Raw genomic sequence first — 25463 nt, 5'->3', positions numbered from 1 at the left:
TTAACTTACCGAATTTATTTTGTCTTTACTCCACCAGAATGTAAACTTTCTAAGGGTAAGATTTGTTGTTGACTACATACATAAACGAACCCCCAAAAAACAGATACACCTCCCCACGCCCAGGTCTGGACCCCTTTCTCATGCTTATTCAATGAACTACTAGCCTTTTTTCAATCTATCCTTTTAGCAATCTATTTTACGTAATGCTACTACATGTACCTCTTGAAACCATCATTTTGCTCATGTCACTCCACTGATTTAAAACCTTCAGATGTTCATTTCCTACCAAATAAATTCAAATTCTTTTGGCCTTGATGGGATTTTCAAGGTCCTCGAATCTAGTATTAACGCTCCTTTCATGACCTTTTCCCCACTCTGATACACAAACCTTCTGCTCCACTCATATTAACTTACTTCTAATCCCACAACACACCTCAAGCATTTGTGTCACTGTGGCTCTGACCTTAAAACTATCCACTTGGGAAAGAACACTTCAAATTCGGATGCCATTCGTTCCATAAAGCCCTCATGATTGCTCTATTTGGAAATAACCTCTCCTTTCTCCAAAACTGAAGTGTTTTCTATTTACACTACACGAATCCAGCCGTACCTACATATATACACACATACACACGCACCCACATACATATTGCAGTATTTACAAACATGCCTTATCTGATCTATTAATACACTTCTTGAGGGTATATATACTTCTGAGGGTAGGGATTACGTTTTATTATTTCTGAATCCTATACAAAACGTAGACAAAAGTGCGACCCATGAAACGCCATCCACAAATATTTGTTAACAGGCTAAATAATTTCAACAGCAGGACTCACCACGGAGGTATCCACACTGAATGTGCTTCCAAGCCTAGGCACATCTGTTCTGGGCTCCATTTGTGAGGGCAATGAAAATGGAAGTGAGTGCCGGTTGGTTAATTCTCTACCTGTCCAGGGGTCACTAGCGTTTGGAGCGACCACTGGTACTTTGGGGATCGGCCGAGGCAGCCATGATTCCCCAAGGCGGCTAGAGGGAACAGGGGGCAGTTTGTCCCTGGACGGACAGTCGCCTGGTGTGCAAGGCAAGGGGCGTCTCTGAGGCCGGCTTTCTGCTCCAACAGAGTATGGCCGGTCTGGAGGGGGCGGTGGTGGAAGATCTCGAAGTGTGGGAGGTATCGGTAATGGTTTGTCCTTATGAAGGGAGCCAGAAGCTGCCTGTGGACGCAGGATGAAAGCAAATGAATCAAAACCCACTAATCAAAAACAACAACAAAACACCCAACAACCACCACCACACACACACAAAGCCCACTAATCCACAACAACGAATCAGAAAACCGTAGAAACGGATAATGTCTTACCTTAGAAGCACTTCCAAGCCCAGAAGCACTTGAAGGAATAGACACCCGCTGTTGCAGAAGGTCAAGTCGCGGTGGCACCGGGGGAAGGGAGGCTTGCGGGGCCACTGAAAATGGAGAGGGAGGACGTTCCACCTGACACAAATAAAATTTCCTAATAGGTTATTCTTGTTTTGAGGGAGTGGCATCTTTCAACTCCTCTGAAAGCTGTAGACAGCAAGTGCTAGATGAACACTGACTAGAACGGCCAATGGCTCAGACTTCCTGAATTAGTTCTGTGTCACCATAAGAGGGCGCTCTCAATCACAGAAACACCATACAGATGCAAGTTACAGGCAAGGATCTAAAAATGGCTGTGCTACAAAAAGCTTCTTAGTTTACATCCGAAAACAAGTGTTACAATTTTCCACATCCTCACCTGGAGAGAAAAAAATCTTTTCAAGGTTACAAATACGAGCCCATATAAAAAAGAAAGGAGCAGACGTTAACCTTTCAACAAGTCACCTGGGAAAAAAATACATTTAAGGGCACAGGACAATGAAAGAGATCAAAGATGATAAATTCTCCATGGGTTGTTATGATAGAAATAAATAAATAAAGGTGTTTTAAGAGGAAAACAACCAACAGGATTGCTAAAAAGCATCTTGCGTCCTTCTGAAGAAACAAGTTATTTCAATTCAGCAATTCAAAGGGATTAATATTTTCTATCAATCTGTGTTCTTAAAATATGAGGTGCCAAACTGGTGGAAGCAATACATGTCTGTGCCTATCGCAGGGTGACGAGCAGCTGATAAGCGTTTCCAGGTAAGTGATCAAAAGAGATGCATAATTCATACAAAATGCTACTTGGCATTTGTGTTCCCTTCCAGGAAGCAATACAGATGGAACATGGGCAAATATGTATTACAAGGACTTACATAAAACAAAAACAAAAAACAAAAAAAACGTTCACACCCTTAGTCCTGCCATTAATGCTGAGTGGTTTGTAAACGAGGGCAAAGAAAGCCCTCATCATCAGCTACCGGCTGTACTCATGCCTAAGGAAACGGGGCTCCGACTCAGTGGTGCATGAGCGAGGCAGCTGGAGCAGCCAGGCACCTCAAGGGTTAAGAAAGTGAGAAGTTATTAGTCAGGCTAATTCTCACTTTTCCATTAGTTTCTAGCCAGTCACTGTATCCGGATTTCTCCATGGAAGAGTCTCGTACCTTTATGTGCCTTTTCGTTCTGCTCACCAATCCCAGACCCGATTTATTAAAGCCAGCTTCTAGCAATTCTCCCAACTTCTGGTTTCTTATCTCGCCAAATCCTTTTGCTCACCATTACCAGCTTAGCCATCCTTCAATATGCAGTCGCTCAAAACACCATCCAACACTAACTCACTTTCCCAATGTCTCAACTCAGGAATTCCTACCTCCTCACCTTTGTTCAAGTTGTTTCCCAATCTGAAAGGCCCTCTCTGCCTTGAAGATTTATTTTTTAAGTGATCTCTATACCCCACATGGGGCTTGAACTCACAACCCCAAGAGTCACTCGTTGCACCAGCTGAGCCAGCCTATTTCAACCCCTCTCGCCTCTATCCTCGTTCTCATTCCTGAAGTGCAGAGGTTGAGCTAATCATACTCTTAAATTCATGTCTCACCATCACAACTGATCCTTACAGTGTTCTTTTATCTCAACATCTATGAAAGTTCCAGAAAAGGAGAAAAACACAGGGGAGAAATTATCAGAGAAATGAAACAAGAATGTTTCTGAGACGTAACGGACACAAATATCCATAGGAAGGTTTTACTGCACAGTTAGCCCAATGAAGGAAGAAACCCACAACAAACAAGCAAATAAATAAACCAAAAAGGCCCTTACATTTTCAAGGAATTAAGGATAAGGAAAATAACCTAAAAGTTTCTTGGGGACAGGGAAAGGGGACACCAAATAGCAAACTAGAACCTACAAGCGAAGTGAAGCAGTAACCATTGAGAGCTGAGTCTTTTTCAACCTACTATTCTGTGACCAGTCCGTCTGAAGGTTGAACAAAGACACTGTAAGATATCAAACGTCTCAAAAATTTTACCTCTCACCTTTTGGAAGAGATACTCCACCCACACAAGGAAGTAAAGCAAGAAAGAGGGAACATGGGAGACGTGTTTCACAGGCACTTCCACAGAAAGGAGCGACAGGGAGGTTTCACGGGGGTGAGAGGAAGGCTCCAGGGGCTGGGTTGCAGCACCCCCAGAAAGTCCAGGCTGCGGCTGGAACGTGAAAGACTCTCATACGGTCCTACACTATATTATATACTATGTACTGTATTCAGAGAATTAAGTGGCTATTGGACAGCTTGGTAAGCCTTGGCAGTGACAGGTACAGACGGAAAACTAAGGAAATAAAAATCAAGCGATTATCCCAAGAAGAGCGGAAGGTCATGTGAGAAAACAACAGCAATTGCATCGTCGCGTATTACTTGGAGAGTCAGGGAGCAAAATCCTTACACACCGAATAGTGATTTGGCCCCAAACCACTCAAATGTAACAGGGAGATATGGTGGAGGAAGGAGGGAGATAATAAACCCTTTTCTACAACACCTGAAGTGAACAGAGACCACTACTGAGGAGGCAAAAGAAAGCAGTGGAAGTAGATGGTATGAAGGGTTCAAGAACTAACAAATCTGAGTGGGCACACAGAGGAGCTGAAGGGAGGGCGGTGGAGGCAGGGAGCCAAGGTTTCCGTCAGCCTTCTAGCAATTCTTTTACACTTACCAGAAAACCCACACACATTTATCATTTGGATTTTGTAGTAAGTAGATCCACTGTATTAAAAATGAATCAAAATAAAACAGCAACAGAAAACAGCAGCTACCCAGGACATGATGAAACAGGCACTCTCCTAGTCTCATTTACCTTTGGGAGTGATTTTGCAACCAAAAAACCGGGGATAAATTTTAGTATCTACACAAAAAAATTAAGTATTTTCATAAAATATTTTATTCATACAAATGCAAAGAATAATAAACACCTACGTAAGTACATCTAAGAAATGCAACAGCACTGTCTCTGTGAAACTCCCCTGTGCCTCTCCCCTAACTGTATCTTTTCCTCCATCAGAGTCTAAATGTACATTCACTTTCATTCAGCAATCCCACCGCTTGAAATTTATCATACAGACAGACTTGCAAAAGAACACCAGCCTGCATAAAAAGTCTCGAAATAATACAAAATGTTCATTGAGAGACTACGTAAATTGGGGGCGCTTGGGTGGCTCAGTCAGTTAAGCATCCAACTCTTGGTTTGGCTCAGGTCATGGTCTCACGGTTCCTGAGTTCAAGCCCCAACCTAGGCTCCACAATGACAGCACAGAGCCTGCCTGGGATTGTCTCTCTTTCCCTCTCTCTCTGCCCTTCACCTGCTCACACACTCTTCCTCAAAAATAAATTAAAAAAAAGAGAGAGAGAGAGAGAGAGAGAGAGAGAGAGACTACATAAACTGAGGTACCTGGCTCAGTTGATGGAACATCTAACTCTTGATCACAGGGTCGTGAGGTCAAGCCCCATGTTCGGTGTAGAGATTAATTAAAAGTAAAATCTTTTTTAAAACAGGAAAGACTATAAATAAATTATGGAATAGCCAACTGATAATACACGAAGCTGTTTTTTCTTGATTTGAATTTTTACAGTGTACTTTTTATTTATACTTTTATTTAAATGAATAAATTTAAAATCATTCATACAGATCACATTAAGAAAATTTTTTACAAGCAATTTTTTTTTTTTTTTTTTTTTTTTTTTTTTTTACAAAAATAAGGTGACACTATATATAGTATACAGTTATTTTTAAAACAATATACAGGGGCGCCTGGGTGGCGCAGTCGGTTAAGCGTCCGACTTCAGCCAGGTCACGATCTCGCGGTCCGTGAGTTCGAGCCCCGCGTCGGGCTCTGGGCTGATGGCTCAGAGCCTGGAGCCTGTTTCCGATTCTGTGTCTCCCTCTCTCTCTGCCCCTCCCCCGTTCATGCTCTGTCTCTCTCTGTCCCAAAAATAAATAAACGTTGAAAAAAAAAATTTTTTTTTAAATGAATAAATAAATAAAATAAAACAATATACATTAGGGGCGCCTGGGTGGCTCGGTTGGTTTCGGCTCAGGTCACGATCTCACAGTTCACGGGATGGAGCCTTGTATGGGGCTCTGTGATAACACGGAAGAACCTGCTTGGGATTCTCTCTCTCTCTGCCCCTTCCATGCTCACACTCTCTCCTTCTCTCTCAAAATAAATAACTTTAAAATCTATATATAGATATATACATGAGACAGCTTTCCACTGAAGTGTATGTAAACTGAACTCCTTCTGCAGAGGATTCCATTATGTGGACTGTGGTAGCCAGAATGAGGATTCCCTGTCCCCCAGCCCGAAGATGTTCATGCACACCCTAAAACCCAGCAACTGTGGATACCTTACTTTCCTTGGTAAAAGGAACTTTGCTGATATGATTAAGGGTGTGGATCTTGAGATGGGGGCATTACCCTAGATTATCAGGATGGGCCCATCTAATCCCAAGAGTCCTTAAAAGCAGAGAACCTCTGAGAGATAAGGCAGGAGGAGGAGGAAAGGAGTCCAGGATCCAAAGAATGCAGCTGACCACTGGAAGCTGGGAAGAGCACGAGCTGACAGCCAGCAAAGACACAGGGATCTTGGCCCCACAACTGGCAAGGAACTAAACTCTGCCAAATCCAAATAAGAAAGGAAATGGATCTTTCCCTAGAGCCTACAGACAGAACTACAGACCTGCTGACAGCCTGATTTTAGCTTGACGGCACATGTGTTGCACTTCCCACCTTCTTGGAAACGGTAACAATAGTTTGTGTTGTTTTCAGCTGCCAAATTTGTAGTCGTTTGTTACAGCAGCAATAGAATACAAGCACATGGATGTATCATAATTTCTTACTGCTGGACATGTGAATTCATTCTGATTTTTCACTGTGGCAGATAATGCTGTAAGAATAACTACATCCACATCTTTGTGTGCTTATCTGAGTATTTCTTTTCTTTTTTTTTTTTTTTAATTTGAGAGAGAGAGAGCACTCGTGCAAGCAGGGGAGGAGGAAAGAGAAAGAATCTTAAGCAGGCTCCACACTGAGCAAAGAGCTCAACGTGGGGCTTGATCCCACGACCCTGGGATCACGACCTGAGCGGAATACAAGAGTCAGACATTCAACTGGCTGAGCCACCCAGGTGTCCCATTCAGGATAAATCGCTAAAACTGAAAATTGCTAGTTTAAACATTACACATTTTGATAGATGTCAAATTGTCCTCCCAAAAAGATGGGCTAATCTGTACCCACATCAACACTGAATGTGATGCCTATTTCTCCACAGTATCACTCATCTATAAAATTTCATAAAGGGGTAATTTTAATTTCAAATAAATACATCCATGTAAGTTTACCTCTTTATCCTTTTATTCAGCTTCCCTAATATTCCAGGAGTTACGAATAGATTTTCATGAATGAACACACAGAAATTTATGTAAGAATATAAAACTGCTTTAGAGGCCAAATTAATCTCTTAAAATGGAACCAAAGAGCCTGTTTTAAGAGGCCAAAACTTCAAAAAAAATCTGTCCACTTCAAAAAACCAAAAATGTACACCTCACTCCAGATTTCCTCAACTATCCATTATTGATACAGTATAGATAGATTTATCAATCCTGTTCTGAAGCGGTTTCAATTCCCAAACATTCAAAACAATTACTAAGTGCTCGATTTTGAGGAGTAAATTACAAATGAGACAGGGCTCTTGCTTTCTGGGAATTTATAACATACCAGGAAATACATTTATAAAATATTACAAGGTGGTAAGTTCTATGGCGGACATATTCAGCGTCCTAGAGACACCCGGCCAGACCTAGATGTGTGTGTAAATACATGTGAACTAGGGGTGGAGGAGGCAGGGAACAGTCTGGAAAGGTTTCCTAGGAAATGAAATCTCCACTAAATTACATAGAAACTACCAAGACAAAAGCATGGAGAGACTTTGAGTGGTTTGGCCTTGCTGGACCATAAAACATAAAGCAGAAAGGATTATAAGGGCAAAGTGCCTGGAAAGGAGAATGGCTTAACCCATTAAGTAATGAGAAGTCTGTGGTAAGAGTATGAGGCAAAGGAATGAGGTGGTCAAGTCTGCACGGTAGACCAACGGTTCTGGAAGCAGGAAGAAGAGATGAGGAGGACAGCCTGAAATAAGGCAGTGGCACTGAGAACAGAGAGGAGACACAATGGATACATTTAAGAGATCAATCCATTCTTTCGATACTTATTGAGCACCTACTATATGCCAGGCAGTAAGGGGATGATACGAAAGAAAGCTGCCAATGATCTGTAACACTCTAAACTAGAGAACCTAAAGCGTATCAGAAGCTTTTGTTTGCCCTATATTGGCTAAAATCTTCAAGGACTGCCTTCTTACTCGGGAATAAATCTGTTTTACCCTACCTACTCATGTTACAGAATTTGATCCCATCCTTTCCCAGCCTTTATGTTTCCTCTCTTTACCAGGGCCTTTCCAGTTTGTTTAGTTTCTACATAATACTTCCTACCGCCAGTTGTCATTTATTTGGTTACTAACAGTGTCTCAGCCCCCCCGCCCCCCCCGCCATCTAACCTTCTAATGCCAAGACATTAATTAGGAAAGAAGGCAAGAAGACCACATTCTCCTCACAGCAGCAAAATAGGGTCCCATTTTTTTATACTCCCCTCATTTTCTCCAACAAGCTACATGAGTAAAGCCCAGTCTAGGACACAGGGCATGGGCCTTAAAGGTGGAATGTCTGGCCACAGACCCCGGTTCAACTCAGTAGCAGTGTGACTGTCAGCAAATTCCTTAACCTTGCCATGACTTGGTTTCTTCATCTGCTAAACGAGAGAAGTAGTATCTACTCCTCGGTTATTGGAGGAGACAGGAGTATAGGACTGTAGGAGTTAAAATAAGGGAAGTGCTTAACATGGTATCTCTCACATAACAAATACTCAGTAAACGTAAGCTACTGTGACCCCTTGTAGATCGATGTCAGCAGGTGCTCTATCGCTTTAGAGCACAACTCACCATGCAGTTTGTCACAGTCTCTTGCACTGCAGTCTTACCTTGGCACCAGCCAATTCCTTCATCATAAAGAGAGAATCATCCGCTCGTTCGTCGTCATCGTCATCATAATTTGGGGAGGGAGCTCCCTCGGCTCCTTGCCTCAGCAGGCTGCCACTTCCTCTAGGGTCAAACGGATCTACCACAATGGGCTCAGTACCTTTAATTTCACATCGGCAGAAAGGACAGCCCTGGCCTTCTGATTCCTGCGGAGGAAACAGGAGATGGTAACAGACACGTCTCAAAGTACTGACAAGATCTGTCCACTGGCAAATGCATTTCCTAGAGATGAAAAAAGAAATCAAAAATTTAAAACCTACCCCACAAGCCAGGTCATCCTTTTTATCTGTAAAGGATACACAATCCCCAATTCTTCAGAGTGACTACACAGCTGGGGAAATGCATGCTTTGGATCCATACCTGCCAGGACGTAAGACAGGACGTGCACATGAGGTGTCCACAGGGCTCGATTTTTACATCCTTATCATTTTCAGCACATATTTTACACAGTTGGAATGTGGAGCCCATCTCACAGTATAACTCATATTGTTCCTTTGATTAAAAAGAAATTAAAGAGATTACTCAGCCCATTCAGATATTTGTTGAACTGTAACTGTACTGTTACTGATTGTAACTGTAAATACTAACAACAGAAAAACTAAAGACTTATTTTCTATACAAATTTTGCTTGTACGAAAGTGGTCAATAGTCTCTCGTTGAAAGAGAAAAAAAGCACTCGGTCTCGGTCCCATTTTAAGTTCTTAGAGAAACCACACACACATAAATTCACTAATCTAGTCAATGGCTTAAAATGTAAATGTTCTGGGGCGCCCGGGTGGCTCAAACACCCGCCTTCCACTCAGGTCATGATCTTGAGGGTCGTGGGTTCGGGCCCCACGTTGGGCGCGGTGCTGACAGTTCGGAGCCCGAAGCCTGTTTCACATTCTGTCTCCCTCTCTCTCTCTGCCCCTCCCCCACTTGCCCTCTGTCTCTCTCAAAAATAAACATTAAAAAAATGATAAAAATACATAAATGTAAATGTTTCAATCACTTAATACAACAGAACTGTCAGTTCTGTAAAGTACACACAAAAGCTCGCCTCCAGAGCTATGGTTATACCATACAACAAAATTCACCTGGGTCACTTTGATGTGGTCTTGGGGAGTTGGTTCACACAAGCCTGTCAGGTCAGGATTCTGATTCCGTCCATCTGGAAACAGATAGCTGTAAAAAGAGTAACCAGCCTCGGGGTTTTACTAAAGCTAATTTGTAACTGCTACCAAGACAGACAAATTTTATCTAGCAATTCTCTCATTCTAAAAGGGTAGTTTTGCATAAGTACAAAGACGTATCTTACTAATACTTCAAAAAACATACAGGGGCGCCTGGGTGGCTCAGTAGATTGAGCATCTGACTCTTGATTTTGGCTCAGGTCATGATCCCAGGGTTGAGGGATCAAGCCCCACATCAGCCTCCACGTTGAGCATGGAGCATGCTTGAGATTCTCTCTCTTTCCCTCTGCCCCTCTCCCCCACTTGCACTCTCTCTCTCTTAAAACAAACCAAAACAAAACAAAACAAAAACAGAACAGTTCCAAGAAGATATTCCCAAACACTGATAGCTCTTTCTCTAGGCCACAACGCCCCAGGCTCTATCGTCTGAGAGGCTGACAACTTTTTCAGTAAAGGGCCAAACGGTAACTATTTTTGACTCTGCAAGCCACGTAAGTCTGTGTCATGTATTCTTCGCTGGTTGTTGTTTTTTAAGCAACACTTGAAAAGGGAAAACCTGTCTTAGGTGCGGGCTGTACCACAACAGCCAGCCTCATAGCTAACAACAGCTTCGAGCCATAGTTTGCCAACCCCTATGACTCCTTTTAAATAAAAACAAAAGTCCTACAGAACCTGGAGGTCAAAACAATATAACCTGTTAAGATGCTCCTTGAATCTTAAACTGTAAAAGAACCCTGGAATAAAGTCACTGATGATCAAGTTTCACAACCCCTAAGTTCCTAGACTCCAGCAGATGACAAACAGTAGATACTCACAAGCCTTCCCTGAAGCCGTCAATCAGGGCTTGAAAGAGAGGTTTATTGTGTGGGATTGTCTGGAGAATGTTCCCGTCAGCAGTGACATACCCGATAGCCCACTGACCCAGACGAGTGCAGCTGAGCCGGAAAATGTAACTGTGAACAGTGAGGAACAGAACCTTTTACATACTTGTGTTCGGGTGGAAGCTGAGACAGAGACAAAAATCAAAAAGACCACCAATAATAGATTCTACGATGACTACAGAGCAAAAGCAAGAAACACATAAGCTCAATTTTTAAGTGGCTTGAAAGCATTTATCAAACCCTAAGATCTGAATCCGTCAATTCCTTTGGTGAACAGACAGCAATCCCAGTAAAGAAACGTGGCCGCTGGGGAACTAACACAAGATCGTATTTCCTCCTCTCTGGCAAAGGTCACAAGAGAATAAAATATAGGAGGATAAACCTCTTTGCTTCAAGGAACTGACCTTCCAGGTTTGTGAATGAACTTCTGGAGCCGAGCTTTTACTTCATCATACGTCAGGAAAGCCATGTATCCGGGATGAGTTACAGCAAGACTGTTCCAGTTCCTGAGCAAAGAGGACCACGGCTAAGGGAACAAGAGTTCAATCAGACCACTCAGCTCAAGACCTAAAACCAACTTCAGAGCAATGTAAAACAGAAGGAAAACAACCTTGATTCTCAATGATAAATTCTCCATTTACTCTCACAAATTTTGAATTATGTTGTCACTCTGAGGGAAACACGGTTGAGATAAGAGCTTACAAAAACTAAGAAAAAACAAATATACACTTACAGAAAGGTTTTTTTCATAAAATGAAATTCAAGACATTCTAACGCAGTTCTGCTGACAGCAGTGAGGTTAAATGGCAACAAACAAAAAAATCAGAGAAACAGCAGGACCCGCAGGTGCAACTAAGAAGTTGCAAACAAAGGCTTATGCAAGTTTGGCTACATGCACGTTATCTTTATGGAAAGAAATCAATGAGCTCTTTCGAAGCTCTCAATATTAACAGTCAAGAATTTCAATACAATAGGAGAAAAAGTTGGAAACACGTAATGTCCAGCAACAGGAAACTGATTAAATAGATCATATTATACCCATTTTCTGGACATTCCAAAACCATGAAGACAACGCAAAAGAAGACTACTCACTAACAAAATGAGATAATAAATATGAGGTGAACAAAGCAGATCATATAGTTATTTTTACCAATAAATAAACAGAAATACAGGGCAGTGGAGGGTTTTTTGCTTATAATTTCTAGACTAAAAATACTTTTATACAATAAACTTTCAAATGTTACTTTTTTAAAGAGCTCTCTCTTCAGAAAAGTAGCAACAACTAGTTGTTAGTTTTCTGTTTTTAGTATCCTACCTGAAAGAGTCTTGTAAAGATGTCAAATTCAAAAACTGAAATATAATCATTGCAGGTCAGATCAATAGTGGATTTCAGAGCCATGGCCTCGAGCCCGGAACTGATGGGATGCACTTCGTGAAGGGCCTGTCGGAAACTCTTCCAAGGGACTATTGTCCTGGGTGGGGAGTGGGGGGGGGAGGGAAGGCACTGAGTGAGACAACAGACAATTCTGGGCATTGCTAAAACAACCAAGGAAAAGAAAGCCACATGAGGTCTTAAAATCAATTTCAATTCTCTTAAAGAAGCTAAGCTATATTTTGGATTGAGAAGAGAAAAGGGAGTAAACGATGTATTTCTTAACTTTCTAATGCGTACATTAGTAACAGAGACATCTTCTTCCACTATTCTTTGGCAGAAGGTGACAAACTAACCCCTTTCTCATCTTTCTTCACACATTTGTTCCATTTAGGGAAGCACGGAAAGAGAGAGGAAATTACTCTTTTTATATAATAAATGCAACCTCTGGCCAGGCCTCAATGAACAGAAAGCTTACGTTTAAACTAAGTTTTTTATTTTTTTAAATATTTATTCATTTTGAGAGAGACTGCACACGCATGTGCGCGTGCACGAGCGGGAGAAGGGCAGAGAGAGGAGGGGAGAGAATCACAAGCAGGCTCCGAGCTGTCAGGGCAGAGTCCAACATGGGGCTCGATCCCACGAACCGTGAGATCATGACCTGAACCAAAATCCAAGAGTTGGACACTTAACCAACTGAGCCACCTAGGCGCCCCAAAATAACTTTTTCTTTTCTTTTTTTAATGTTTTTTCAATGTTTATTTATTTTTGAGACAGAGGGAGACAAAGCGCGAGTGGGGAGGGGCACAGAGAGAGGAAGACACAGAATCTGAACAGGCTCCGGGCTCTGAGCTGTAGGCACAGAGCCTGTCGCGGGGCTCAAACTCAAGGACCACGAGATCATGACCTGAGCCAAAGTCAGAAGCTCAACCGACTGAGCCACCCAGGGGCCCCCAAAATAACTTTTTCAAAGCATGAAATACATTCTGAGTTCTTTGAGGAACTCACACGCTCAAGGATGAGACAGGAGGAAATAGGCTTATGGCACAGGAGCAACAGAGTTTGACAGGGATGAGGAATAAATTATTAATATAAGTGATTAAACCCCAGATAAGGCAAGCACCAGATACTATGGGATTTCTATTTCTCAAAATACAAGCTCATTGCCTTTGAAAAGTTTTAAGACATCAAGTGGCATTTTGAACTCTTTTCTAATGTAGTTATTAAGTTAAAAGAAACAAAGTTAAACTTATTCCCATCCTCTTTACCCAGATTTTTAAATCACTAATTAGGGGCGCCTGGGTGGCGCAGTCGGTTAAGCGTCCGACTTCAGCCAGGTCACGATCTCGCGGTCCGTGAGTTCGAGCCCCGCGTCAGGCTCTGGGCTGATGGCTCAGAGCCTGGAGCCTGTTTCCGATTCTGTGTCTCCCTCTCTCTCTGCCCCTCCCCCGTTCATGCTCTGTCTCTCTCTGTCCCAAAAATAAATAAACGTTGGAAAAAAAAAATTTAAAAAAAAATAAATCACTAATTATTCTATGTTTTACATTTACACATATTTTGAAAAAGGTGGCATTTAAAAAGAAATTTACATTAGGATCTGTATATTCGATGAAAAAGTTTTATTGTTTTCTATCTTTTCATTTCCTTGATCCAAAGTTTCAGAGGACATACAAGAACATTTATATCAATACTTAAGAGCATAAGCTTAATTCATGAATCTGTCTGTCGAATTTAAAACTTCTATACATCAAAAGACAATATAAGGAAAGTGGAAAAACCAGCTACAGATTAGAAGATACTTGTAATGTAAGTAACTAACAGACAATCCGTATCTTACAAGAGGGGAAAGAGTAGTAAAAAGGACAAGTCAGGAAGAGGAATAGGCAAGTTAGAGTAAGAATCCTGACTGGTCACACTTGTGAAAAGATGCTCAGTCTCCCATGTCATCAGGACTATAAAGCAAAATAAGACACCCAATTCACATCACCAGTGTTAGCCAGACTGTGGAGCTACTGGAATTTATGTACACTACTCACAGGGATATAAACTAGTATAACCACTTTGGAAAGCAACTGGGCAATATCTGGCAAAGCAGAGGATGTGAAACCCCCTGATTTGGCTATTTTGCTCCTAGCATGGAACTATGAAGAAGCTCCTGCCTATGAAGGTGAATATAATTTTGTTCACCTCAGCGCTGTTTGTGATAGCAAATAATGTGAAACATATGTCCATTAACAGCAGAACGGATGGGGAGAAAAAAAATAAATATTCAAACAAAGAGCACGGGTCTCAATTGAATCTGCGAAATTTTCTCCAAAAAGAAAAAAAAGTTAACTATTTACACCAAAGCAGGGAAGCAGATACAGTACGTCCTCCCTTATCTGCAAAGGATACTTTGCAAAAACCCTCAGTGGATGCCTGCAAATGCAGGTAAATACCAAACCCTATATATATTATGTTTCGTCCTATACACACACACCTAAGATAAAGTTTAATTTCTAAATTAGGCACACTGAGAGATTAAGAACAATAACTGATCAAATAGAACTGTAACAATATACTGTAATGGAAGTTATGGAAATTTGATCTTTCCCTCTCACAATATCTTACGGTACATACCCTTCTTGTGGTGGGTGATGTGAGATGATAAAATGCCTAAGTGATGTGATGAAGGGAGGTGAATCACGTAGGCACTGTGATGTAGAGTTAGGCTACTAGTGACCTTCTGATGAAGTATCAGGAGGATCACCTGCTTCTGGACCACAGTTGACCGCAGGGAACTGAGACCATGGAAAGTAAGACTGCAGATAAGGGGGGGGAGGGGGGAGGCTACTGTACATTCATGTTCGTTATTTTTCTCTATGCTTTCCCATATTATTCCATTCATAAAAAAATAAGTAGGGGCTCAGTCAGAAGACCTTATGACTCAGGGTTGTGATTTCGAGCTCCACACTGGGGTTAGAGTTTACTTAAAAAAAGTTGGGGCAGCTGGGTGGTTCAGTTGGTTCAGCATCTGACTCTTGATTTCAGCTCACAGTTGTGAGATCACTTGTGACATCAAGCCCTGTGTCGGGCTTCGTGCTGAGCAGGGGGCCTGGTTGGGATTCTCTCTCTCTCTCCCTCTCTGCTCCTCCCCCACTCTTTCTCTCTCTCAACATAAAATAAACATTAAAAAAAAAAAAAAAGGAAAAAAAGTTAAAAATTAGATAAAAAATTTAAAAATACACAAAAGGCCAAAACATATGCTTTAGTTTTTCATAGTTCAAATTATTTGGGCACTTACTTTTCTCCAAAAGCTTTCCTCCAAAATTCTGCAGCGTCTGCTTTCGTAATCCGAAATGTGTCTCCTTGAAAGAGTCCACTTGGAAAGATTCCTTTTAGTTCCGCCAGCATGTGGCTGAAGATCAGTGACAGTTTGGTTAGGTTTCGCCTACAAATGATCAGAAGTGCAATAATTAAACACATAAAGTTATTTTTATTTTAAATTCACTGAAATCAACCATGTCAGGTGTGTAATTAATATGAACATGAATATACATTTACGAAGAACCTCTTCCAATATACTTTCTGATCAATATTATTCAGAGATATTATAAAACTAGGAAAGGAGAGAGGAAGGAAATGTGCTGTTGACATATGAAATACTCTGTGATACTATCTGTGTTCAAAGCAGGGCTTCAGAAACTGTTTTTGCTCTAACATCATATGAAAGATGCAGATATAACAGAGCAAAGACCGTGGCACTCACTAGATCCACTCCCATTCCCTCCATTCAAAAGATGTCCTATAGTAAATAGAAAAAATTTAACAGGAATATATTTTAAGGCTTTTAATCTAACTCAAGCCAAATACCTCTGAGTATTCACTAATATGAACAAATCCACGTTGTGAAGATGACAGAGGACTCAAATAAAGGTACTTACTTGAAAACCTCTACTAATCTACTCACAAAAGAGAGGAAATGCTAAAAAAGCAAAATAATCAGAATAGCTTTGTATAAGCTATTCTGGATTTTAAAACGAATCATCATGTAACTCACACAAATTAAAAAATAAATTACTAATAAATTAATAAATTACAATTCTCAATTTAAATATCTTAAGACCTAACAAATATTTTCACTTAAATCAGACCTTAAAGAGGTTAAGTTTTACCAAAACAACTCCTCATCCTCTACCAAAACTGAAGTGCTAAAATCCAAACCATGTAAAAATTTCTAAGTGAATATGCTACTATTCTGCTTTGACAATCAGGGAACTTATTCTAATAACCTCTTTAATCTCTGCTTGATGAATGGAATCATAAAGATGCCACACAGCTTACTGTACTGAGTTATGTAATCACTGTGTTGGGGCACCTGGGTGGCTCATTCGGTTAAGCGTCCAATTCTTGATTTTGGCTCAGGTCATGATCTGAGGGTCGTGGGACTGAGCCGCACACATTAAGATTCTCCACCCCCTCTGCTAGCACTCTCTCTAAAATTAAAGAGTCACAGGCTCCACCGACTGAGCCGGCCAGGCACTCCTAGGTGTATACTGTAATCAGATTACCTTTCTTATCTTTAATGTGCTGTCACACATAAAAGATATAGACAGACGCTTTACTGTTAAGCACCAAACCAGCTACCGTCTGCACTACCTTCCCTTTGTCTCAATCATTGGTATTTCTGTATTCAAAAGTCTATTCTTGTCATGAGTGGCTTATAAAATTTCAAGTCAATTCATAATCAAATTTGATCATCTAAAAATTCTCTTTAATAGAGAGAGACTTTTCTCTTTACTTTATGTTATAATGGAGATCCCATCTTTGTCTTTAATGTATAAAATGCTGCACCAAAGTAACCAAGTCTCTCTAGCCCTGACTCTTGTGCAAAATGCTACTGAAATCTTTCCAGTCAGCTTTTCAACAAATCCGCTCCACTTTCCTGATATGTCTTCTTGCACTTGTAGCAAGTTATTCTCTTTCTAGTTTCCTATTTGTTTTCTGAAAGCACCTACAAAAGTGATAATATATTCCTTGAAGACAGTCTTAAAATAATTCATATGCTAAATAGATCAAGTGTGAGACAGGGATACAAGCACTTATCCAATCCCTGAGTTCCATCAGCAGTTCTCCTCTTGGCACTTGGAGATCCTTCCATTATGGCTTGCTAGAACTTTTACTATTTTACCAAAGTTGTAACAAAAATCATAAAGATCAAGGCTGTATCACAGAATGGGGTGCCTGGTTGGCTCAGCTGGTAAAACATGCGACACTTGATCTTGGGGTCGTGGGTTCCGAGTTTCACATTGGGTATAGAGAGTACTTAAAAATAAAATTTTTAGGGGCGCCTGGGTGGCTCGGGCAGTTAGCATCTGACTCTTGATTTCAACTCTGGTCATGATCTCCCAATTTGTGCGATTGAGTCCCGCATCAATCCCTCTTGGGATCCTGTTTCTCCCTCCTTCTCTGTCCCTCCCCTACTCTCTCTCTCAAAAATAAATAAACTTTAAAAACTCAAAAAAAAAAAAAAAAAAAAAAGAATATATCACGAATGTATCTCAGAAGAATTCTGCAACACAGAACTTGGTAGAAAACGTGCAAAGCACCAATTATTCCCAATGACCTTACTTTCAAGTCGTCAGCGGGACACAGTAGACTGAACCTCAATAAACATAGATCACATTCTGCCAAATGTTAATCTTTAAAGAGAAACAAGTGAGAGCCCAGGATTTCCTTAAGTTATGCTAAATTGTTGAGAACTTACTATGTGTAAAGAACTATGCTGGGGCACCTGGCTGGCTCAGACAGAAAACATGCAACTCTTGATCTCAGGGTCGTGAGTTTAAGTCCCACACTGCGGGTATAGGTTACTTAAATATTAAAAAAAACAAAAAACAAAACAAACTATGCTAAACAGTACAGCAGAGTAATATATGTATAATATGACCAAGAAGATATTATATCACACTCGCAAGGTTTTAACAGCTTTTTCAGGACTCTTATTTCCTCCTGAAAGTATCTTTCTTTGGTTTCTCTCATGTTGTCCTCTCTTGGTTCTCCTACTAGCTTTGTCTTTCTTTGGCTTTTCTTCCTATTCTCTCAACAGAGCTATTTCCCAAGAATATGCTCTCGGCTACTTTCTTTTCTCTCTCCGTGTAATCTCTTGACTCTTCCTTCACAATCAGAAGCTTGAGAAACCACTCTGCAAGCGATTCCCAAATCTTAAAATTTGGTAACTTTCCAACTGCCAACTATACTTCTCCATTCACATGCTAACACCTCAAAGCAACATGTTCAAAATTAAATTAATCTTCCTTCTCAAATCTGTTCTGTCTTCATATTCTCTGTAATGACAACACCATCTTACTTCCCACAAATTCAAAACCTTAGAAGGGCGCCCGGGTGATTCAGTCAGTTAAGCATCCAACTCCGACTTAGGTCATGATCTCACCACGGTTTCATGGGTTCAAGCCTCACATCGGGCTCTCCACTCTCAGCACAGAGCCCACTTTGGATCCTCTGTCTCCCTCTCTCTCTGCCCCTTCCCCGCCTGCACGCAGGAGCGCATGTGCGTGCTCTCTCTCTCTAAAATAAACATTAAAAAAATTTTTTTTAAATAAAGAGTTTCTGAAATATATATATATATATATATATATATATATATATATATATAAAGCTTAGAGTTATCTTGGCTTCTTCCACCTCCCTTATTCTCCATATCTGACCTATTTGTCAATTTGCTGACCACTGTTGTCTTCCTACCTTTAAACTACATGATTTTAATTGAAGTTCGTTGCTACCCTCCCCCACCTACTCCACAATTCAAACTTTAGTCTTCCACAGATGGCCAACAGACACGTGAAAAGATGTTCAACATCACTCAACATCAGGGCAATGCAAATGAAAACCACAAAGAGATATCACCTCACACCTGTCAGAATGGCTCCAATCAACACACAAGAAACAATTGTTGGTGAGGATGGGGAGAAAAAGGAACCCTCATGCACAGTTGGCAGGAAGTGAACTGCTGTAGCCACTGTCGAAAACCATACGGTGGTACCTCAAAAAGGTAAAAATAGGGACGCCTGGGTGACTCAGTCGGTTGATGTCCGACTTCGGCTCAGGTCATGATCTCCCGGTTGGTGGGTTCGAGCCCCACTTCGGGCTCTGTGCTGACAGCACCGGAGCCTGGAGCCTGCTTCAAATTCTGTGCCTTCCTCTGTCTCTGTCCCTCCCCTGCTCACACTTGGTCTCTCTCAAAAATAAACATTACAAAAAAAAATGTGGTTAGGGTGAGGGGGAGGAGGAGGGGAGTGGTCTCTAGTCCTATGATTAGGTCTCAGCCTTTAAAAAAAAAAAAAAAAAAAGGTAAAAATAGAACTATCCTACAATCCAGTAATTGCACTACTGGGTATTTACCCAAAAATTACAAAAGCACTGGTTCAAAGAGATACATGCACCCCTATGTTTATAACAGCATTATTTATAATAGCCAAATTATGGAAGCAGCCCAAGTGTCCACTGACTGATGGATAAAGATGTGTGTGTATATACACACACAATGAACTATTACTCTGCTATAAAAAATGAAAGCTTCCCATTTGCAACCACATGCATGGAGCTAGAAAGTATAATACTAAGTGAGATAAGTCAGGCAGAGAAAGACAAATACCGTATGATTTCACTCATACATGTAATTTAAGAAACATATGAGTAAAGGAAATAAGATAGGCAAACCAAGAAACAGACTCTTAACTACAGGGAACTCTGATGGTTAGCAGAGGGGAGGAGGGTGGGAGACAGTGAAACAGATGATGGGGATTAAGGAGGGCACTTATGAGCACGGGGTGATGAATGAAGTGTAGAATCACTAAACTGTACATCTTAAAACGAATATTACAGGTTTTTTTAAATTTATTTTGAGAGAGACCGAGAGAAAACAAGCGGGGGAGGGGAAGAGAGAGGGAGAATCCGAAGCAGATTCAGCATGGACATAGGGCTCGAACCCATGAAACCACAAGATCATGACCTGAGCCGAAATCAAAAGTCGGACGCTTAACCAACTGAGCCACCCAGGCACCCCATTATTACACTGTACGTTAACCAACTGGAATTAAAATTAAATACAGTAACAAAAACAGACTTCAGTCTTCAGTCTCCTCCTGTGAAGGTGAATCATGCCACATATATAACTGCCTTTTTAAGGAGGGGAAAAAACAACTTCCACACTGCCAGGGGGACAAAACCCAAGCTCAATTTTGATTTGAAGACTTTCCGCTGACTTGAATCTAAGCTACCTCTCTAACTAATTTCTTACTTCTTCACGAGTATGTTCTAGCCAAACTGAATACGTCATCTTTTCTCATACATACTACCCTTATTCACTTCCCACCTCTCACTCTGCTTATCAGTTTCCCTAGTCTGAAATAAGACACAGCTTAAATGTCATTTCCTAAGCAGCCAGCTAGAAGTAATAAACCGCTCAAATACCCACAGCACGTTCACCGCAGCTCTCATGTCATCTGAACCCCTCTTGTACTATCGTTATCTATGTACACGAGAGCTAAATCCATTTCTAACGGGTATTTACATCCCTTTGGGCAGCTGCCACAATTTCTAACCTTCATTATACCTTCAGAAAACACTGCCTACTAGTGCTAGGCTCTAGGGATGGATGCAGCTATGAACAAAACAAAATCTGGCTTTTTGGCATTCCTGTTCCCATGGGAGAGCATCAGGTGGTGGGAGAAAAGTGCTTTGAAGAAAAACAATGCAGCCTATGAGAAGAGAGTCATGGAGAGTTGATGTTTTAGAGAGGGTCGTCTTAGGAACCTCTCTTTTGAGAGTTGACTTCTAAGCCAAGTCTGAAGCAGGGGCAAGAAGGGAGTCTGGGATGACTGAGCTGTGTTGGCATCTTTTCAAAGAATGTTCCAGTGAGATCTACCAAGGGTCCAGCACGATGCTGGATCAGAGATAAAATATACACACCAAAATCATAATGAGCAGAAAGTATTTTAATTTGTGAAGCCACACACACAAAAAAAAAAAAAAAAAAAAAAGAGAGAGAAAGAAAAGAAAAGGGAAAGTTATTGACCACAAGGATGTAATGGCACCAGGCACCTAAGAGCAGCTCAAAGTGCTGACTGAAATAGTTACTGAAAATCAATTTGAGACACTTTCCTACTCAAGGATGCATCCCCAAAAAGCCAACTTACATTTCTGAAAACCACCAGAGTTGTGCACCATAAGCATCATACTTCTTAAAAGGAAATTAAATATCTATAAAAGCCCATGGGTCACAGCATTTTGTAACTGATCTGAGTTGAAATTCTGTTCAATAACATTTTAAGGCCGCTGGCTTATGGTTGAGTGCTGTGTATAAGGCTGAGTTTAATCAGCAGAATCCGTCTAAACATGTAATCTTAGAACCACGAGGCGTGATGGATATTAGCTTATTACGAGGTAAGCAATACTTTTCAAAATTCTGTCAGCAGTTACTTCAATTCATACAATATGTTCTAACAATTCTCCAAAGAGCCACAAAGGAACACAACTGTTCTATTTTTTTATAAATACCCTGAAGACAAAACTTTTCTTAAGTTCCAGCAGTAGCAAGTAATACAGGTTTTACTTTAACTCATGAGGTATTTGAAGGAAGTCATTTTTTTTTTAATGTTTATTTTTGAGAGCGAGACAGGGAGCAAGTGGGGGAGGGGCAGAGAGAGAGAGAGAGAGAGAGAGAGAGAGAGAGAGAAAGGGGGAGAGAGAGAGAGAGACAGACAGACAGACAGAGAATCCCAAGCAGGGTCCAGGCTCCAAGTTGTCAGCACAGAGCCCGAAGCGGGACTCGAACTCACAAACCATGAGATCATGACCCAAGACGAAGTTGGATGCTCAACCAACTGAGCCACCCAGGTGTTCCCATTTTTATGACCTTTGACACCAAACATCTACACCTAAGTAACCACAAATTCTACCCTCTAGCTTCCCTCCTCCTCTTCTCTTAGCTCACAACTTCCCCATAATAATCGAATGCTGACTCAGTATACAGTGTCAGTTGTCTTCAAAGTTCAGACCGTGTCAGCTCTTTCCCCCTAACTCAGGTCCTACTCTACAAGCCAACATACCTTTGTACCTGAGGCCTAAAATAATGGTTACATTTTCTGTGTATAGTTTCAGTTAATAAGGGACTAAGATTTCTATGCCACCAATACATAGCTATATTAAAGATTAAAGAAGCAATATAGCTCCTGCTTTAGCTTCTAAAGTAGAAAGATAGGGGCGCCTGGGTGGCGCAGTCGGTTAAGTGTCCGACTTCAGCCAGGTCACGATCTCGCAGCCCGTGAGTTCGAGCCCCGCGTCAGGCTCTGGGCTGATGGCTCAGAGCCTGGAGCCTGTTTCCAATTCTGTGTCTCCCTCTCTCTCTGCCCCTCCCCCGTTCATGCTCTGTCTCTCTCTATCCCAAAAATAAATAAACGTTGAAAAAAAAAAAATTAAAAAAAAAAAAAATAAATAAAAATAAAGTAGAAAGATAAATACAACTTGATAGGAATTGCAATCACCATTTCTATAAATCAAACAGGACAGTGTTGGAAAGTAGCCTTTATATGAACACGAGATAAACAGAAAACTCTTCAAATGATTCCAACCAATGAACTTACTACACAAAATACTGAAAAACAAGCCATCTTTAGAACTCATGGCCACAAAGTACTTTGCAGAGAAAGAGGAAATGAAGAAAACATAGTATGGGGAGATAAATTAACTCTTTATATTAAAATTTATGAACATTTAAGAGGAATACTGAGAACGGTACCACTCTTGCTTTAATGAGAATGCTCCATCCCTTCCAAGTATAGCAACAATTTATTTCATGAAGAAAAGGACTTTTTAGAAATAAGTATTAAGAGACTGAGATCTTTTAGAAAACAATGATGACTTACAATACAGTTAGTCCAATGTATTCATGAAGATATTCTCACTTAGGGTTACGTTTCTGAAATTCCATTTTGGAGGCGCCTGGGTGGCCCAGTTGGTTAGGTGTCTACTTCAGCTCAGGTCATGATCTCACAGTTCGTGATTTCGAAACCCATGTCGGGCTCTGGACTGCCAGTGTGGAGCCTGCTTGGGATCCTTGCTCCCTTCTATCTGCCCCTCCCCTACTTACGCTTTCTCTCTCAAAATAAATACATGAACTTAAAGTACGGTCCTTAAAAAAAAACAAAAAACTCCATTTTGATAGTAATAAATTCTGTAACTCACAAGCATGGCCTGTCTATTCTTTCTACAAAGGAGTATGTGAAAATATATGTGAGAATAGTTAAAAAGACTATAGATCTAAAATGTATTTCCTGGAGGGGATGCATGGGTGGATCAGTTGGTTAAGTGACCGACTTTGGCTCAGGTTGGGATCTCGTGGATCGTGAGTTCGAGCCCCATGCTGGGTTTTCTGCTGTCGACACAGAGCCTGTTAATCTAATGTGATGAGTTAAATATTGTTACCTATTTGGGGGTGCCTGGGTGGCACAGTTGGTTAAGTGTCCAACTCTTGATCTCAGCTCAGGTCATGATCTCAAAGTTCATGAGTTCAAGCCCTGCCATCGGGCTCTGTGAGGTTGTTGCAGAGCCTGCTCGGGATTCTGTCTCTCCTTTTCTTTCTGTCCCTTCCCTGCCTGTGCTCTCGCTCTCTCTCAAAATAAACTTAAAAAAAATTTTTTTTTAAATATTGTTATGCATTCTAACATTAGAGACTTGCTAAATGCCAGAATCTGTGAATTATTTTACTCAATTTTCTTTCTGAAGAAATAACACAGGGGTGCCTGGGTGGCTCAGTCTGTTGAGCATCAGACTTCAGCTCAGGTCATGATCTCATAGTCCCTAAGTTCAAGCCCTGCATCAGGCTCTCTGCTGTCAGCACGGAGCCTACTTAGGATCCTCTACCCCCATCGCTCTATCCCCCTTGGTTGCTCTTGCTCTCAAAAATAAATATTAAATGTTAAATAAGTGTTAAAAACATTAAAAAAAGGTAACACAGAAACATCAAAAATCATCTCAGCCATTTCAAAATACTGTCTCACGTGAAAATGGTTCAAAGACTCAGAAAGAAGTTTCTTTGATTTTTAAAGCAAAGGAAGCAAGACTTTCCTTTTATAATTTAGTTACTTGTAGAATCTAGGGGACAGGTATAGGATTGGTGTAAAGTTCTTTCAATGTTTCTGTATGAATGAAAATTTTCATAGTAAAACACTGGGGGGAAACCCCAATAATTTAGGCTGAAATGTATTTTAGTATTTGTGGACCCAATGAACCTGTATTTCCCAGTGGGTAAATTTCAAAGTGATTAACACTTTTAATACAATGATTCATAAACAGCTACACAACATTCTACAGTATCATTTTGGAGTTGTAAAACATTCTCCCAAATGAGGCCAATATAACCCATTTTTTGACATTTAGCCATGGTGTGGGCTAAGGACTCCACAGAGATGATGACAAATTAATTATACTGTTGAACGGTGAATTGATCAATGCTTGTAAGTACTTCATGTACTGGTACCATTTCAGTGATAACTATGCTGCTTTCCTAGTCACTGGACTCCAAAAACCTTACATGCAAACACTAATGTCATCCAAAGAATGCTGACTGAGAACATAGTGACATGACATTTATAACTCAATAGCAGCATCCTCTGCTCAGAGTAATCAGCTTTAAAAATAGATACAACGGAACTTCTTTCAACAAGCTTCACAGGAAGTCAATAAAGTACTGTTTAGCTCTTATCTGCTTAAACTGCTTTAAAAAGGGGGGGGGGGTGCAAAACCAAAAGCATCACCTACAAAAGGAGTTCTGAACCAGTATCTCTGAAAATATCAATGACCTTTTTTTTTTTTTATAATACTAAACACACATTAAACGTATCTGTATATTGGTGGTCCTGCCTTTGAGATCCCCAGTTACATGTAACAGACTACCATCACACAACATTAATCATCCAGAGCATTTTGAACTACCGGTTTCATAGAATTCAAAGCTAAAGGGACACTAATGTAATTCACCAAGTGACTGGGAGGGCAGCAGCCCATGTGAGAATCTCTAATACTCCCCTCACACTTCTAACAAATTAATCTTAAAACTCAGACGCAATCTCTTTACTCCCTCCTACACAAAGATTTTCAAAGACTTCCCAATAACCACCAAAAAAGTTCAAACTCCTCAGCTTGTAAATTAAAGCACTTACAAGATGGTCCCAATTCATCCTTCTAAACATATACTACAATATTTTCCCAAACATTCTATACCTTCTGGGGCCCCACACCTTTCTTAATGGTGTTACATCAATACATGCCTCCCTCTAGTTCTAATAGTTCACATTAAGAGCTTATTATGTGTCAGATGCTTTGCTAAACTACATGCATACCCCTCCTGTGATTCTCACAATGCTTTGAGATATGAATCATTAATCCTACCTTACAAATGAAGAACAAAGACAGGGATATTAAATGACTCACCCAAG

At 40.7% G+C, this 25463-nt stretch overlaps 1 protein-coding gene across 3 annotated transcripts in view; it reads right to left on the bottom strand.

Moving 5' to 3' along the window:
- CBL (Cbl proto-oncogene) overlaps positions 1 to 25463 on the bottom strand; it is an 86337-nt gene that overhangs the window by 19885 nt on the left and 40989 nt on the right. For all 3 annotated transcript variants that reach the window (XM_045483148.1, XM_045483149.1, XM_045483150.1), the window contains exons 3-11: positions 15251 to 15397; positions 11911 to 12067; positions 11000 to 11121; positions 10530 to 10667; positions 9619 to 9706; positions 8903 to 9034; positions 8485 to 8688; positions 1364 to 1495; positions 840 to 1217 (exon numbers count right to left, since the gene is read on the bottom strand). In XM_045483148.1, the coding sequence (XP_045339104.1) occupies positions 840 to 1217; positions 1364 to 1495; positions 8485 to 8688; positions 8903 to 9034; positions 9619 to 9706; positions 10530 to 10667; positions 11000 to 11121; positions 11911 to 12067; positions 15251 to 15397 (1498 nt within the window). The remainder of the gene's footprint in view (positions 1 to 839; positions 1218 to 1363; positions 1496 to 8484; positions 8689 to 8902; positions 9035 to 9618; positions 9707 to 10529; positions 10668 to 10999; positions 11122 to 11910; positions 12068 to 15250; positions 15398 to 25463) is intronic.

The sequence above is a fragment of the Leopardus geoffroyi genome, chromosome D1, assembly GCF_018350155.1.
Source record: "Leopardus geoffroyi isolate Oge1 chromosome D1, O.geoffroyi_Oge1_pat1.0, whole genome shotgun sequence".
Taxonomy (NCBI): domain Eukaryota; kingdom Metazoa; phylum Chordata; class Mammalia; order Carnivora; family Felidae; genus Leopardus; species Leopardus geoffroyi.
The sequence above is the reverse complement of the archived record's forward strand: the minus strand, read 5'-3'. Positions and strand labels throughout refer to the sequence as shown.